This window comes from Anser cygnoides, chromosome 13, assembly GCF_040182565.1.
Source record: "Anser cygnoides isolate HZ-2024a breed goose chromosome 13, Taihu_goose_T2T_genome, whole genome shotgun sequence".
NCBI classification, from domain to species: Eukaryota; Metazoa; Chordata; class Aves; order Anseriformes; family Anatidae; genus Anser; species Anser cygnoides.
The window spans coordinates 7,046,176-7,061,063 of NC_089885.1; the positions used below are offsets into that span (position 1 = coordinate 7,046,176).

Genomic DNA, 14,888 nt, shown 5'->3' on the forward strand with positions numbered 1-14,888 from the left:
TGCTCAATCCCCTGTCCCCATGCTTTCCCTACCCTCCTCTATCAATAACTAGGACACCCACAAAAGCAGTGGCTGTTCTGGCAGATTAAACCTGAAAGGGAAATTTGCTCCTTAGGTGCTGGTCTGTGAAGTGGCTGGGTTTCATCTTGGCTCTCCATGCTCTGAACTGGTCCATCACATTCTCTTAGAAATGACCAAGTCTCTTAGTGCAGCTTGGCACAGGCAGGCTGGGCCAGGCACACGGCTGCCCTCCGTACCCCATGAAGGATCTGAGGGGCCACCAACATCCTGTGCGAAGCTTTGGCGTTACAGAGCTCACAGGCCTGACAGAATCGGTGCACAGCTGGCGTTTTGTACAACACGTTGTGTGTGGCGGTTACAGATCTCAGGCAACCTTACCTGTCTACAACAAGCCACAGAACATGCACGGCGAGACCTGAAATGGGAACTTTGCAAGTCAACAAGCCCACAAGCACCTTGGGGACCACAGGCCGGACATCTGCTCGCTGGTGGTCATCCTGTCCCCAGAGGGTTTGCTAGCGCCAGCTTCCATGTAGCAATTTCAACCACGGAAAGCTCTTCCGTGCTCACTGGTGAGTGAGGTGACTCCTGGCTCCTATGCTCCGAAGTATTGCAGTCCTGCACAACACTCTGCTAGCACATGCATGATCACACACCCAATCCTAGACCAGCTCTTATATCTCCAGAGCATCTTTCTCCAGGAATGTCTAGGTTATCCTCAGGCTCCTTATTAAACTAGACGCCTCCTGTTTATCTGGGACTTGGCTCTGCCATTGCCAGCTGCCGTGGGGGGGCTCGGCGTCTTGCAATACAGCAGGCAGGGCACCAGCTGCCACCAGCTGAACTGCTTCCCTCCTTGCAGCAGTTACTCTTTGAGGAGTCCCAGCCAGGCTTGCAGCTACCTCCAAAATGGGCATCCATTGCATGAGAACCCCCTTGGAATGCTGTTCGCCCCTTTGTGGAGTCTCGTCTTTACGAGCACTGGTGATCTGCTGCACCAAACCTGGCTGCACAAGCACTGCACCACTGGAAAACATAAAGCCCCATCAGCACCACATGCTTTTGGTGTAGATACGGAAGCAGGAAAAAGAATCCCACAGAATATAAATGCCCTCAAGTGCAGGACGTCAGCCTATACAGCACAATGCAATGCAGCGTGTAAATAACCGCACTACCTTTGTGCCAGCCCCAGGCAGAGCAGGGATCTTCAGGCTGCCTGGGTCCCACTGCTTGCATCTGGTTTATAAAGCACTGACACCACCCCACACAGGCAAACACTGAAAACCAGAGTTGAAGGCTGCCTTACAGCAGGGTAACAGCAAAACACCCAGATGAACCATGCCCAGATGAAGGGCCCCTACTTGGGCAAGCATCTCCTCCGGGACAGATCATTCTGCTGGAGCTCTGCCACATCAGCAGCACCACCAGTGAGACAGAGAAGGGATGCAGCGACCCCCAGTAACTGTGTTACACGGCAACCCTCCCGTACGCAGTTAGCATCAGTCTTAGTAAAAACAAGCACAACAGTTCCTAAAGCAGTGAAAACAATTGTGTGATCCAGAAAGGAGAAACACAATGAAGCAAAAGCCTCCTCCCTACTCTTGCTGCTCTCCACCAACTCTGGAAGCACAGTGACATGGCCAGTTGCCATTTCTAGGTTGTTTCTCATGTCCTTGTTGGAAAGAACATATGATTTGATTTTTGGGAGTCCCTGGGTGGAGCCAGGAGTTGGTGATCCTTGTGGGTCCCTTCCAACTCTGTATATTTTATGATTCTATTCTAAGATTCTAAGAACCATACTTGCACAACATGGCCATAGCCCATGAGTGTCCTCAGCTTCCCTTAAACACACATTGTTTCTTTTAATGTCTGCCCCAAACACTGACATAATTAGCAAACTCCATCTGCTCTGAGGAAGAGGGAAGGAGGTCACAGACCTTGAATTCAGTAACTGTTCAATAAATCACAAAAGCCCAGAGAGTAAGCAGGGAGCATTTTGTAGCAGTTTGCTGCTATTCAATTGCTGGCTGCTATCTTTCTGAGTGTTCTTAAAATTTACTTAATGTCTTCTTGCACGAATGTCACACATGCTTTGTGCATGGCAGCGTCACTGAGAAGAGTTCATGGGCCAATGTCTACTCTCTCAAACCTTTCATTTTAGTGATGGAGCGCTCCCTTTCCTATAGCAGACAATGCAAGTTGGGTGAGAAAAAAGAAAGCAACAAGGCCAAGATTTGAACATTAAAAATGTTTATTCCTTAAAAATACAACGTTTACCTGTAGTGACAGAAATATTCAGAATTATTAAAAAGGGTTTTCATATGCTTCCAGTGTAGCAGTCCTTCAGTGTCAGGAACAAAAGTGAGCAGGTAGTTCCCCCCCAACACCCATGGGAAGCCTGGTCCCAACAGAAAGGTTTGTTCCACCCATTTCTGCTGCCTGTGCCAAAACGAGCTACGTACAGATCTCTCACTAGGTTCTAAAGCTCCAGGAGGCATCCACTGCCAGAGCTCTCTCTGATGACAGAATATGGTTTGTTTGGTTGGTTGGTTTTAGATTTATTTTTTTTTTTAAAGCGTTTTACCCTATATCTAACCAACCTTCTGTAGAGGGCTGGGGAACCTGATGTTTACTGAGAATATGAGGTACAGCCTTGGGGAAGATTCAGGAGGAGAAAAGTCTGTGCTGTTTTCTAGCACTTTCTGAAGCTCAATCTCAAAAACGAACTGGATGGAGAAATTTGATGGTAAGCTGTTAGAAAAATACAGGTCTGACGTAGGCCCTTTGTTCTACCCAGATCAGTAGAAAATTAAATACACCTCCTACATCGAAAGTTATTCACAGACTGGTTCTGCAATGCACAAACCCTCAGAGAAACCACCATAATCACACTCCTAGTGACACTGCCTTCAAATTAGCTTAACAGTTAAATCTTCAGTAGAGAAAAGAGCATGAAAAAGATCTGACTGTTAGGCTCATAGAGACTCTGAACCAACTAAGTCGTCTTCCGTTTAAACATACCTCATTTTTTTGTCATATAAATGTCTAAAAAAATGTCATTTTTTCCCTCTGGGTGGTTCTGGAAACCAGAAAATTATTTTTTGTTGGTGCTTCAGTGGACAGTCTATGGCTGTTCCTACCAGTAAAAAGAAGGTACAGGATGAGAGATTTAGGCACACAAAACGCATACAACATTGGCAAAACGTATGGTCAACACAATGGGCTTAAAAATATCAGACGAACTTTGTACACAAAATGTATCAAACAGCACTTTGCTTCTTAACAAAATAACTGATCAAAGAAGCTCCAGCACTTCAGGTTTCTTCTAGAGCTACTCTGGACTTAAAATTTCACTTACATATTATCCCATGCGTGCAAGATAATCGTCATAAACAGAGGTAAGAGGCATCCTAAGTTTTCTTGACACACACATCCTGCTGTTGTTTTCAGTGTTAAGTCAGTTCAACTGAGGCTCAAGTCGTTTTCAACCCATCAAAACCACAAAACTTCCATTTTTTCTCTAAACTGGCCCCAACCCCACTCAACTCCTGTTTGAACGTAGTTTGAAGTCTGGTCATGAGAACCTCCACTTCGGTGGTGCAAATCTGTGAAAACAAAAGGAAAACTTCACTAAAAAAAGAAGATCCTTTTGGTTACAGAAGCCCTGTAATGACTGGTTACATTCAAACTCAAGCACATTTAATTGCTGAAACACATCTAGGATTTCCCTAGGTCTCTTGTCCAAATATTAACAGTGATAACTTTGGGATGGCATGAGTTGTGCTACTGTCACACTTCGGGGTGAGATGGCTGCAGCTATAATACTAAAAATAAATAAAGGGTAAAAAGAACGTCCTATTTTTTTCACTGTTGAATGCAAGATAATGGATTAAAAACTCCCAAGCATTGATGCAACTGAACAGTAAATACTACTACCACTGCTTTGAGAATAGAGTTCTCAGCTAGTGCATACAGAAATCGGGGACACTGGGAACTTACGGAGACTTTTGATTCTCATCCTGAACAGTCACAAACATTCACGCACAATGCAGCTATCATGTCCCTAACAGGTCCGGAGCTACTCATATGGAGTTAGTATCTGGAGGTTACACTGGTGCAGATAGGTAACCTAAATGTGTAGTCAGGCTTGCTTGAGCAAGTCTTATTTCAGCTTGTCTTATTTCAAGTAGTGACCAATGGTAGAGAACGACCCATCCAATTCCCAAGCAGAGCAGAGCTCTCTCTGGTACAGCTCCAGGGATGTGACACTACCCACCTTTCAAGGAGCCTCTTGGCAGCTTTCTTCAGGAAGCACTTTCTGAGGAAGCTTTTTAAATGTTTCTAACGCTGCGAGTGGCAGGAAGGTATGTTACACAGTTTTCTCATAAAGCTCTTAAAGCCTCTAGAACCAGCGTGGCAAATTTAAGAGTTTTGTCAGTGCTGCCTCCTATAAAAGCCCAAATTTAAGCCTCCATAGTGTTTTCATGGGGTTGAAGCAGTACACCTAGCTGCTAGCATCTTTGCCTAGTCACACATCACAATGACACATAAGCAGGCCATAAATTTGACTGTTCTGGCATTTATTAGATACAATTAAAGTTCAGCAAGTGAAAAAAAACAACTCTAAGATGCTGCAAGTTTCAGGACATAAAAACTGCAAAGGCTGTGTCCACCTTATGTTCAATTGCCTGCAACTGTTTTCTTACTGCAGCAGAACCATTAAAAATTTATTTGTTGTATTAATAACAATTCAAGTTTGCTTCTCTTGTGTGTTTGGGACTGCTCTGACACATGTTCAGAGCTACCTCTGCACAATAACCTCATCCACCTGCTGGATAGGTAAAACATTAGGATACATTTTTGGATGAAAATGTGGGTATTTTCCAAGACTGCAGGGAATGTGACATCTTTTTCACATGTTCTGCTGATCTACCACAGTAACTGGTTTTGGTTTTAATTCCCTTTAGAGTTTGCATAGTTTGTAGTCCTACTGCTGCAGTACTGTCAGTTTTCAGGGGCTGTGCTTCAAGCTTGGTGTGTACGGACCACACACCTCAGCAATGCTTCCTGTTGCTGCTTCGTTTCCACCTCTGACACTGGTTTCCGTGTGACTGTTCTGTAATGTCAAGTCTGATCCCACTGCATGCTGTCTAATACAATGCATAACCGGATTTTCCAGTAGATAATCTTGAGTCATTTCTCCTACCATCCTTCAAAGTCATGTTTGACTCTGACCCTCTAAAAGAAGCATTACGTTGTTCTTTTGATTCACTCGTTTTCATTGTATGTCAGCAAGAATCACAGTTTTTAGGTAGGACTCAGCTGGGCAGAAAAGTTCTTTACTTCCAAGAGGGCAGGTTACCATTTACCACTGAGAAAACGAAGTAGCAGAATGTATATTCACTTTTAAGGCTTCAATAGTGTGCAAGTGCATGAAAAACTCTTTGACGTGATAAAGATCAAGAGCACCTGCTTTGCAAGATGGGTTTGTGTTTGGCAGGTGTACTTCTGTCATCATTCTGTTTTCCAATCAGGTAGAAATGACAGTTTTAAAGTTTTAAGACAAAGAAAAGGCACAAGCTCAGGCTGGCAATGGGTTTGGTAAAGAAGAAGTTCAACCTAAAACATGGAGCAGATAGTAGACACCCCAAGAGAACCATCATCTATATTACTCAGCACGTGCAGTGCTCACAGCAGTATTGGAGAAGTTCTGTTGGGATTATTTCAAGGCTCCAAAGTGCCCTTGATTTTAACTTCTGCACTGTCTGCTAACCTGCTGGCTTACTTGGTGAGACTGACAGGCAGTGAATAGGGGAAAGATATTCCTTTATTCCCTGCTGGCAGCTTCAAAAAAATAGGTGCTGCCCAGAAGTGGGGAGGTGCTCTCTCTCTACCCCTGCCCAACCTCAAGCCAAAAACAGGTAGACTTTAAAAACAAAAGCCACAATTAATACCTAGCTCTCACAATAATGAAGGCAAGAACATTAAGATGTAACCTGAAGAAGAGATGGGAAGACCTTCTTTTAAGAGATCACACACAAAAATCCTGTTGAAGTTAGCAGGTTACCCAAGCGTCAGCAAACAATAAAGAGGACTGATAGCATTGCAGAGATTAAAGGATGCGCTTTTCACTGTAGTTTTCTGCTAAGCTAAGCAGAAATTCTGCTAAGCAGAGATTTCCAATGAAGTGAAGCACTTTCCTACACTTTAAATCACAAACAGGAAATGTCAGAAGCCTGATGAAATACATGGCAGCATTCCTTTAGGAGCTCCAAAGAAAAACAAAGGTAGCTGTTTGCCTCTTAGACAAATTCAGAACTTGCACGAGAAGATGAACTATTATGCATACCATTAAAGGGATGGAGCGAGCCTGGGAAAGTGCAGGCCAGTGAGCCTGATCACTTTCTTAGAATGGGGAAAACTAAGCACTAAGATATAAACAAAAGCAGCCCGAGAAAGTTCCAGGCACAAGAGATGATTCCCATGATGGTAAGTATCCTGTTCATGGAGCACTTTAAGGAAGATAATCAAAGTACGTAAGTGTAGTACAATAGCAAGATGCAATTTGCTTGAACCTTCAAAAGCTTTTACACAGTAACAGAATATCCTGAGCAGGAAGGGACCCGCAAGAATCAGAGTCTAACTCCTGGCCCCACACAGGACCACCCCAAAAATCAGACCCTGTGTCTGAGAGCGTTGTCCAAACACTTCTTGAACTCCAGCAGCTCAGTGCCGTGACCACTGCCCTGGGCAGCTGTCCCAGTGCCCGACCACCTCTGGGTGCAGAACCTTTCCCTAACCCCCAGCCTGACCCTCCCCTGTCCCAGCTCCATGCCGTTCCCTCGGGTCCTGTCGCTGTCCCCAGAGAGCAGAGCTCAGTGCCTGCCCCCCCACTCCCCTCGTGAGGGAACTGCAGGCCGCCATGAGGTCAACCCCCCTAATGGGGAGGTCAGTCCCTCCCCATTTACTCTGATAAGGAGTCCGAAGCCAGCAATATACATAAGTAGTGCAGGAAACAGCAGCTTCTACTTGTACTAAGGAAAATGCACAAGTGCTCTTCTTGTTATTGTCCTTTTCGAGCCCTGCGCCAAGAACTTGATCCCTCCACTTAGCACAGACCTCTGTACCAGGGGTCGTGGTTCAATCCTTATGCTCTCATAGTTTAAGGCACAGCAGCCTCCTAAAAATGACTTCACTTCTACTGTCAAAACAGAGACAGAAAAGGGTCGATAAAGAGCCACATGATCAGAAATATGGAAGAACTTTGCACAGAGACACAAAGACATTAAGTCTGTTCAGTTTAGATAGAATATATACAGTGGCAAAGCAGTACAATAAACAGTATGAAAGGGGCAAGTTATTTTCTCTTAACTTGGAAGTCGTAAGGATAAGGGAAACAAAGGTAACTTAACAGTAAACTTAAACAGAATAAACAAAAATACATTTCAGATGCAGATTTTAAACATGGAATTCACTGTTGCAAAATACACTTAGTGTCAAAGGGTTTTCTTGATTTATGAGCAGGATCACACGCAAACATTAGCAATAAGAACATCACCTTCAGCTCCGTATTTAGGTTAACATTAAGCAGTGTAAGGGTTAAGCCAGAAGCTATGAAGAAAGTTCACCCTTACCCTTCTCCTCTTCCAGCAAATTATTCCAGGTAATAGACACAAGCTCTTACAGTCCTCACCCCCAACCAGCATCATTCCCAGGGAGGAAATTACACACTCAGGACACAAACGTACTGCCTAGGCTTGCTCAAGGAAATGGAGATATTGGTACACCTACTTTGCTGTCCAGGCGCTGCAGGTAGGAACAGATGTACTCTATGCTTGCTCCAAATGGGTGCACATGAAGAAATGTTGAAATTATTCCTGGAGAAAGGAACACCACAAACATCATTCTCATGAGAAGACTTAGTTAGGAACCCCAGCTCTCTGCCACTGCTAGCACAGAACACAGGGATCTTATCAGGCATTTTTGGTTTTAAATACAGTGAAGTTTGGAGGCTGCAAAGGAAACAACAGCTAATTGATGCAATTGGTTAGCACTTAAAACAGACCTCACTGCTCTCAATACCTATTGAGTAATGGTAATGTGCCCCATGATGATCCTTGTCAAAATTCAGCAAGAGGTTATCATAAATGTGGGGATTCAAGGCTAAAGGAGAGGGAAAGCTGTGCTCCAGATGTATCACTTCAAGGAGCAGGAAAAGACAGAAGGCAAATGGAGAGAGCAGGCAGTGATATATGTGCCCCATCTCACAAGTCTTGCAGCACTCAGTTAAACAGAGCAACATAAGTTTGTAACCTGTCCCACAGAGACTCACAGGCTTTTCTAGCTCACAGGCAGAACTGTAAAATCCAAAATACTAACTTGTAGTTCTGACCATCATCTGAAGTAAAAGCTAGTGCCTGTGATCTTTCCCTGAAAGTCCCCTTTTTTTCTCTGCAGACACCAGACCATGATCTAGCACAAACAGACCCATCTGAATAGCAGTAAATGATTTATTGTTGTTCTCAAATCATATGTGGAGGAATGGCCAAAGAGAACTAGACTGAGTGACAAGAAAGAAACTACCTTGTCCCATCAAGAAGAGAATTTCTGTTCCTCCCAATTAGTGCTTCAAAATTTTTTTCAGCTACTGGCTTTTGGTTGAAAATTTGTAGCATGCAGTGTTAGGTTATTTTTCAATATCACTTGGACTAAGCAAGAAGAAAGGAAATAAAAAGTATAGCAGATATGCCTATGCTGTAAACTAGAGTTCACCAATCCCTTTGTACCTGAGCATTACTCGAAAACACTGGCACATTTCTCATCTCCCTAAATCCATCCCTTCCCTCTCTGCCACCTTTCTCTATCTTTTTTTCCTCTCTGGCTATGGCTTCTAAAGTTAGAAGAGCTTATCTGCTTGTACTCTATGGCACACTATGCCTGACCTTTTGGTGTGCCTCATTGCTGTGTGGGTTCACAAGTGGATTTAGCTGTGTTCGAATTAAGACAGACCCTCCTATGTAAGTTACCTCCAGTGACGCTTCTCTGAAGAGCAAGTTGCATTCCTGTATGTGCAGAACTGGACTGTCACTACACCCAAGGCCACTTTGCATGTGTGTGGTTTTGACTGAAACGTGCATGGCACAAGATTTCCGTGTGAGCAATGCACCAAGTGAAACCCTGACCATCACCAAGACTAAAGGCTTTGAGGACTCCCACCTCTACTGGCATAACCCAAGGAACAAAAGGTCACCAGTGGAAGCTGCGAGGCCATTTGAAGCAACTCCCATTCAGTCCAGGTCTCTAACATTGTCACCAAGTCCATCAAAAGGCCTTACCAACTAACAGAGCTTCTCGTTCAGATTTCACAGGACTATTGTTCAGTGTCTTCTCAACTGGACCTTCCTTCTCCTGACTGCATGCACAAACTCTGGACATACTGCTCTCCTGCAGAAAAAACAAAACAAAACAAAACACAGAGGACCCATTTCAAACACTGACAGCACAGCAGTCACTCTTACATGCTCTTACAGCAGCTCAGTAAGACTTGACGGAGTTTGTATTTTTGTCTTCCTGTTTCTGTGAGTCACTGCATTGCTTTATCTGTTGTTTATTCTGCAAAATGTTTCCAATAAAACACAGTGATGTTCATTTTGCTGTTGGAAACTGCGTGTCTGAACTACCAAACTAGATTAAAGCCCATGAAGTAAAGTAAGACGCCATAACATGCACTTTCACTGTCCCTGGTTCACTGGTATGTCTACTCTGCAAGAGCCTTAAAAACAAAAACAAACAAACCCCTCAACCAGTCAAACAAAAAGACTAGAAAGGAAGTCTTGCAGTGACTAACTGAGACACAGATGTTCATTTTTTAAATGCCTTAACAGTGGCAGTACGATTAAGCAAGCGCCTATTGGATGCAAAGGATTTGGGATCAGGCTGTCCTTGACTTGAGTTTGTGGTACTGAAATCAAACAGAATTTCGCATAATTTATTATCCCCCAAATAAATATAAGACTATGAAGACATGAAGCAAATGTTTGGTTTTTGCACTAAAAGCATAACTTTCTTGTATTCCTAAGTTATAGCCTGAATTCCAGTGGTCTGAGAGATACAGGCAGCTATAATTGGAAATAGCCTTCAGTCACTAGTAAAATGAAATGGACATGACCCAATAACAAAGATAGAATTAAATGGCTCCTCGGGTTTGATTAGCTTCTCACTCTAGTGCAATTGTGAATTACACAGGACTGAAACTGCACAGTCCTGGCCTAAGCAGGCTATAATTTGCTTCTGCAGGAGAAAGTAATGGTGTGCACTTTGTGGAAACAAAGCTAGCTTCAGATTCATACAGGAACTGTAATTCAGCCAGTAATGTCATACTGAAAATGCATGGCCTCCTTTCTCTTGGAAATCCAACAGGCATTTTGGAAGACTAGTTGAAAAAGTGCAAAAAATTACCTTGCACACAAAAGCCCATGTCCACACCACAGCATTGGAAATACCTACTGCTCTTCCACCCAGAAGCCGCTATGGATAGTTTAATGTGTTTCATTTGTACATATATAGACAGTCCATACGTACTATGCTTGTACACTTCAGAAGAAATCAAATGCTAAATGATTGCTCAATTTACAATGAGGTGTCTCTACTTCCCTCAGTAAAATACTCTGACTAAAGCAGCAGAAAATAGACTTACATTCCCTTGGCCATCAATAGCATCTCTCTCCTTGTCCTCTTCATCAGCTATGCTTTGCTATACATAGTTTAAGAAAAGGAAAGATTACTGATGATGGTCTGTTATTTTTGTTCTTTGATACAAAAAGTCACCAAAGCTCCTGCACTGAAGATTACTGGTATTCAAACTCTGTTTTAATTAATGGAAAGACAAGTATTTATTATATTCCCTAGCTCATGGCACCAAATGGTGGGGCAAAAGATAGAAATTCAGAGGAAGGACCTAGCACTTGGCTCTGTGGTCCTCAATGAGAAGTGCTTTGTAACGTTTCTCATCTATTCTGTAGGTACACGTATAATTGAGACCATGCTATGGAAGAGAGGATCAAGAAAGCTTAGATTCACATGTGGGTCCACAAACAAAATACAGAATGGATCATACCTGAGAATAAACAGTATGCATTTATGTTCAGAATAAATCCAGAAAGTATAAGAATATTATAACACTGACAAAAACTTTAAATTCATTCGTGTTTTATGAAGGTCAGATCAAAACATTTCTCTAATATTGATGTTTGATAATTGACTTTTTTCTTATCTTTTAAAAGTTAGTTTGCATAAAAACACATTTCAGCTACAATACCACTGTGCACTATAAAATGAAGGTTAGTCTTTTGTTTATATAGTTGTTTCTGTTGATTCTCTCACTATTATATGAAGCGATCAGCAAGTTCACTACTAATATGCAACCTCCAATTAAGCAGATAGTTTTTCCAGCTTTCTAAAGACTGCTTCTAAGCCAGGTCTAGGCATCTCCTACACTCTGTTCTTCCCTGCACATGCCATAGGCCATGAAATCCAAGGACTGCATTTACTACTGAGAATAAGGAAGGACTGGCAAGTTACATACCTGCTCCTTAAGGGTTTCTAGCAATGTTTCTATCTTTAGTTTGTCTTCTCTCACTTTTTCTAGTTCAGCTTCTCTCTTTTTGTATTCATCTTGTACTTTCAAAAGATGCTGGAAGAGAAAAGTTAAACACAGCTCATAGCCTTTCACCCCCTACTATTTAAAGGATATAAACCGAATAAACACTCTTCCATGAAGACCTGACAGATCATGTTCGTAACAATTAACAGGTTAGGTATACAAAAAGAAGAAATCTTTTCTATACTCAAGCAATTTCTTTGCTTATTAGCATACACAAAAAGCATGACTTTGTAAACAGGGGGTAGTAATTCCATCATCATGAAACCTTTCCTGTCCCCAAAATAAAGCATGTGCTGTGCACTAGACTGATGGCCTGATTCCTGTTAAAGCTAGACCTTCTTCTTCCTCAGTCTGGTTCACTGTATGGCTGGCTATAGCCATACATATCACAATATATGAACGAGCAGCACAGAAGCAAGTGACCCGGGAAGTCACCTTAAATTCTTCCTATATGCTAAAACAAAGATGTCTTGCAATATAAGAAAATATTCTGTAACAGATACTAGATAAGAAAGTTTGTGCTATTATTTGCACAATTCAGCATAGCAGAAAAATGTGATGAGTGCTCCCACACTCGACATCAGTCCAGCAGTTCAGGATGCTTGCAGCAGATACCACGACACATTGTGCACTCCCTTGACTAGCAAAGCTAAGAAGAAAGATGGTGTAGTGAATCACAAACCGCATCTCAGAGGTGAGTAGAATGATTTTCCTATCAAGGAAAACCAGGCTGTGGTTGTGGATATAATGGTCTGCTCTGAGAACAAACTTGTAGCCTTGAATGTGTCTGTATTGAACGCACATGAGTACAAAGACCTTAGTGAACAAACCAAGAATCTGACAGGGGCAACAGAGGAAAAAATATGACTGATTCCCCATCAGAGCCAGAAGAAAATGATTCTCAGAAAACTGCTACCACCACTGGGCCTTTCAGAAATGGGCAAGATCATGTCACCAGGATGAGAGAAGATTAAACACTAATATGGCTAAGTTACGGTTAGCAGCTTTCCAAGGTCAAACCAGGATACAGACACATGTATTTCAGTTAACCCTTTCTTTCAAGCTCAGAAAAATACTTCAATATTTTTTTCTATCTCATGTACAAAAAAAAAAAAAAACAAAACACCACTATTTGCTAATATTTACAAAAATCTTTTTTCCTCAGGGTAGATCTTCCAGAGTGCTCTTCCAGAACGATTACTTATCCTGGCAGTGGTACGTAGAGAAGCCTTAACTCCCTGACACCTGCACAACGGAAAATCTATTATGTCCTGCAGCTCCTGCCATTTCCTCACACACGGATAGCTGACAGTGACCAAAGAAAGCTTCTCCTGCCACCTCCAATATTACAAATGCCAATGCAATTAGTTCCTACCACAGGTTCATCCAGTAAACAATCACAACCTTCACAATATCTCTTCAAGTTCTAATTTTAATAAAGTGCTTAGCTGAACTATTAGCTGAACTCTATGTTTTGGTTATCTGTCTGGCTTAATACATGAGACAATACTGTTAAGGTGTACAGGGACCCAAAACACTTTATATTTAGCTAAGGAAAATACCAAAGAACAACACATGTCCTACAGTTTCTGTGAGAATGAAAGTCCAATAAACTTTAGAAATGGTAGTAAAGCAAGCTTTGTGTTTCCCCCTTTGTTGTTCATGCTTGCAACCAGGATCTTACAGGGTTACAAGGAAGGTAGGCACAGACTCAGTATTTCGGAAGTCATAGTGTGGTCAAGTAAACAGCACACAAGGAATCCATAACTATGGATTGTTTCCATGCAGCTGTTATCAGCTCATATCCAATCACTGTTCTGAGATTTTTGGTTTTTTGCAATACCAGAAATGACAGAAAGTTGCTCTCATTTACCACTGAAATTAACAAAATGCCTTTCTTTGTGCCCATGCTCTGTACCACAGCCCCTTTTCCTTTCTAGCAAGGCCACAGCTATAGAAAAACCTAGGCCCACCTGCTGCATTCCCTGCAGAGCCTGCTGGAGAAGTTTCAGCTGCTGCTCTTTGGTTGTGTCTTCATCCCTGCTTGCTTTGCCATGCTCCTGCTTTAGCAGTTCCACCTCATTCCGGTAGGCATCCAGCTGCCAGCGCAGACTGTCATTTTCTTCTTTTAGGGCTTCCACCTGTGACACCAGTGCTGGAGAATAAGGCAGAGTTGGGGACAAGAAATCACCAAGTGCTCTCCCCACAGTGTGTAGACAGCTCTGTGGCTCACAGCTACCAGTTACAAACCCAAATAAACAAAATAAATTTATCCCAACCACTGTTCCTGATGCCTCTTTAGAAAAGAAGCTGCTCTGGACAAAGCACAACTCCTCAGAAGAAAATATCAAATACTATAATATTTCATGTACATAACTGCAGCCATTACCTTGCTGCTTCACCTCAGTTAAGTAGGATATGACAAGAAACAAGAAGTGACAGGTATTTCAAGCATTATGATCATGCAAAATCTACGTGAAAGGAATGAATGAGAAGCCAGGCATCAAATGGAGCCACGACAAATGAATGTAAACTAACAGCTGGTTGGGAGAAACAGCCCTCTACTCTCTCTCATAACACAACCTTCAAATGCAAAAGGAAGAGCATTTGATGTGTTTTATATCTACAATTGTAAGATTCGCTGCAACAGGATGTCTACCAACAAATTCAAAAAGACTTCAGGGGTTTGGAAGAACAGCAGTAATAGCTAAGGTAAAGCATCTGATACCAACATAAATAGCTATAAAACCCACTGCTTAAATATTGAAATCCATCAATACCACACTTGTCTATAGCAGGTTTCTTACAGTTTCTTCTGAAGTCCTGGCACTGTCACAGTGCTATGACCTTTTCTTTGTCCTTCAGAATTTGCATGAATACACAAAAGTTTAATGAGGTTAATATAAGGCAGAACATGTATTAGAGAGACTATGCAAAATTTTAAACCTCAGCAGCAGGTAAACAGTCAGATCTGAGTGGGGTTTATAGAAGACTCCATTGAAGAGACGTGTATTTTACGTATGAGCTGCAAAAAGTGATTTTACCTGATTCTTCTGTTTCTTTCATCTCTGATGGATCTTCTATTTCTTCATCAGACATTTCCATTTCCTCCTCTCTTCGAATACCCATTAGTTCATCATTATGAATGTTACGAATTTCCTAAGGTTCAGAAAGCAGAGTTTTTTTCAATACAGATTATAAGGAA

General features: G+C 42.2%; 1 protein-coding gene across 6 annotated transcripts in view; it reads right to left on the bottom strand.

Moving 5' to 3' along the window:
* Positions 1–2,254: 2,254 nt before the first annotated feature.
* Positions 2,255–14,888, bottom strand: part of ENOX2 (ecto-NOX disulfide-thiol exchanger 2) — a 50,674-nt gene continuing 38,040 nt past the window's right edge. For all 6 annotated transcript variants that reach the window (XM_067005103.1, XM_067005102.1, XM_067005101.1 and 3 more), the window contains 7 exons: positions 14,728–14,842; positions 13,657–13,838; positions 11,606–11,713; positions 10,718–10,774; positions 9,357–9,465; positions 7,813–7,898; positions 2,255–3,626 (listed from right to left, as the gene is read on the bottom strand). In XM_067005103.1, the coding sequence (XP_066861204.1) occupies positions 3,495–3,626; positions 7,813–7,898; positions 9,357–9,465; positions 10,718–10,774; positions 11,606–11,713; positions 13,657–13,838; positions 14,728–14,842 (789 nt within the window). In that variant the 3' untranslated portion in view covers positions 2,255–3,494. The remainder of the gene's footprint in view (positions 3,627–7,812; positions 7,899–9,356; positions 9,466–10,717; positions 10,775–11,605; positions 11,714–13,656; positions 13,839–14,727; positions 14,843–14,888) is intronic.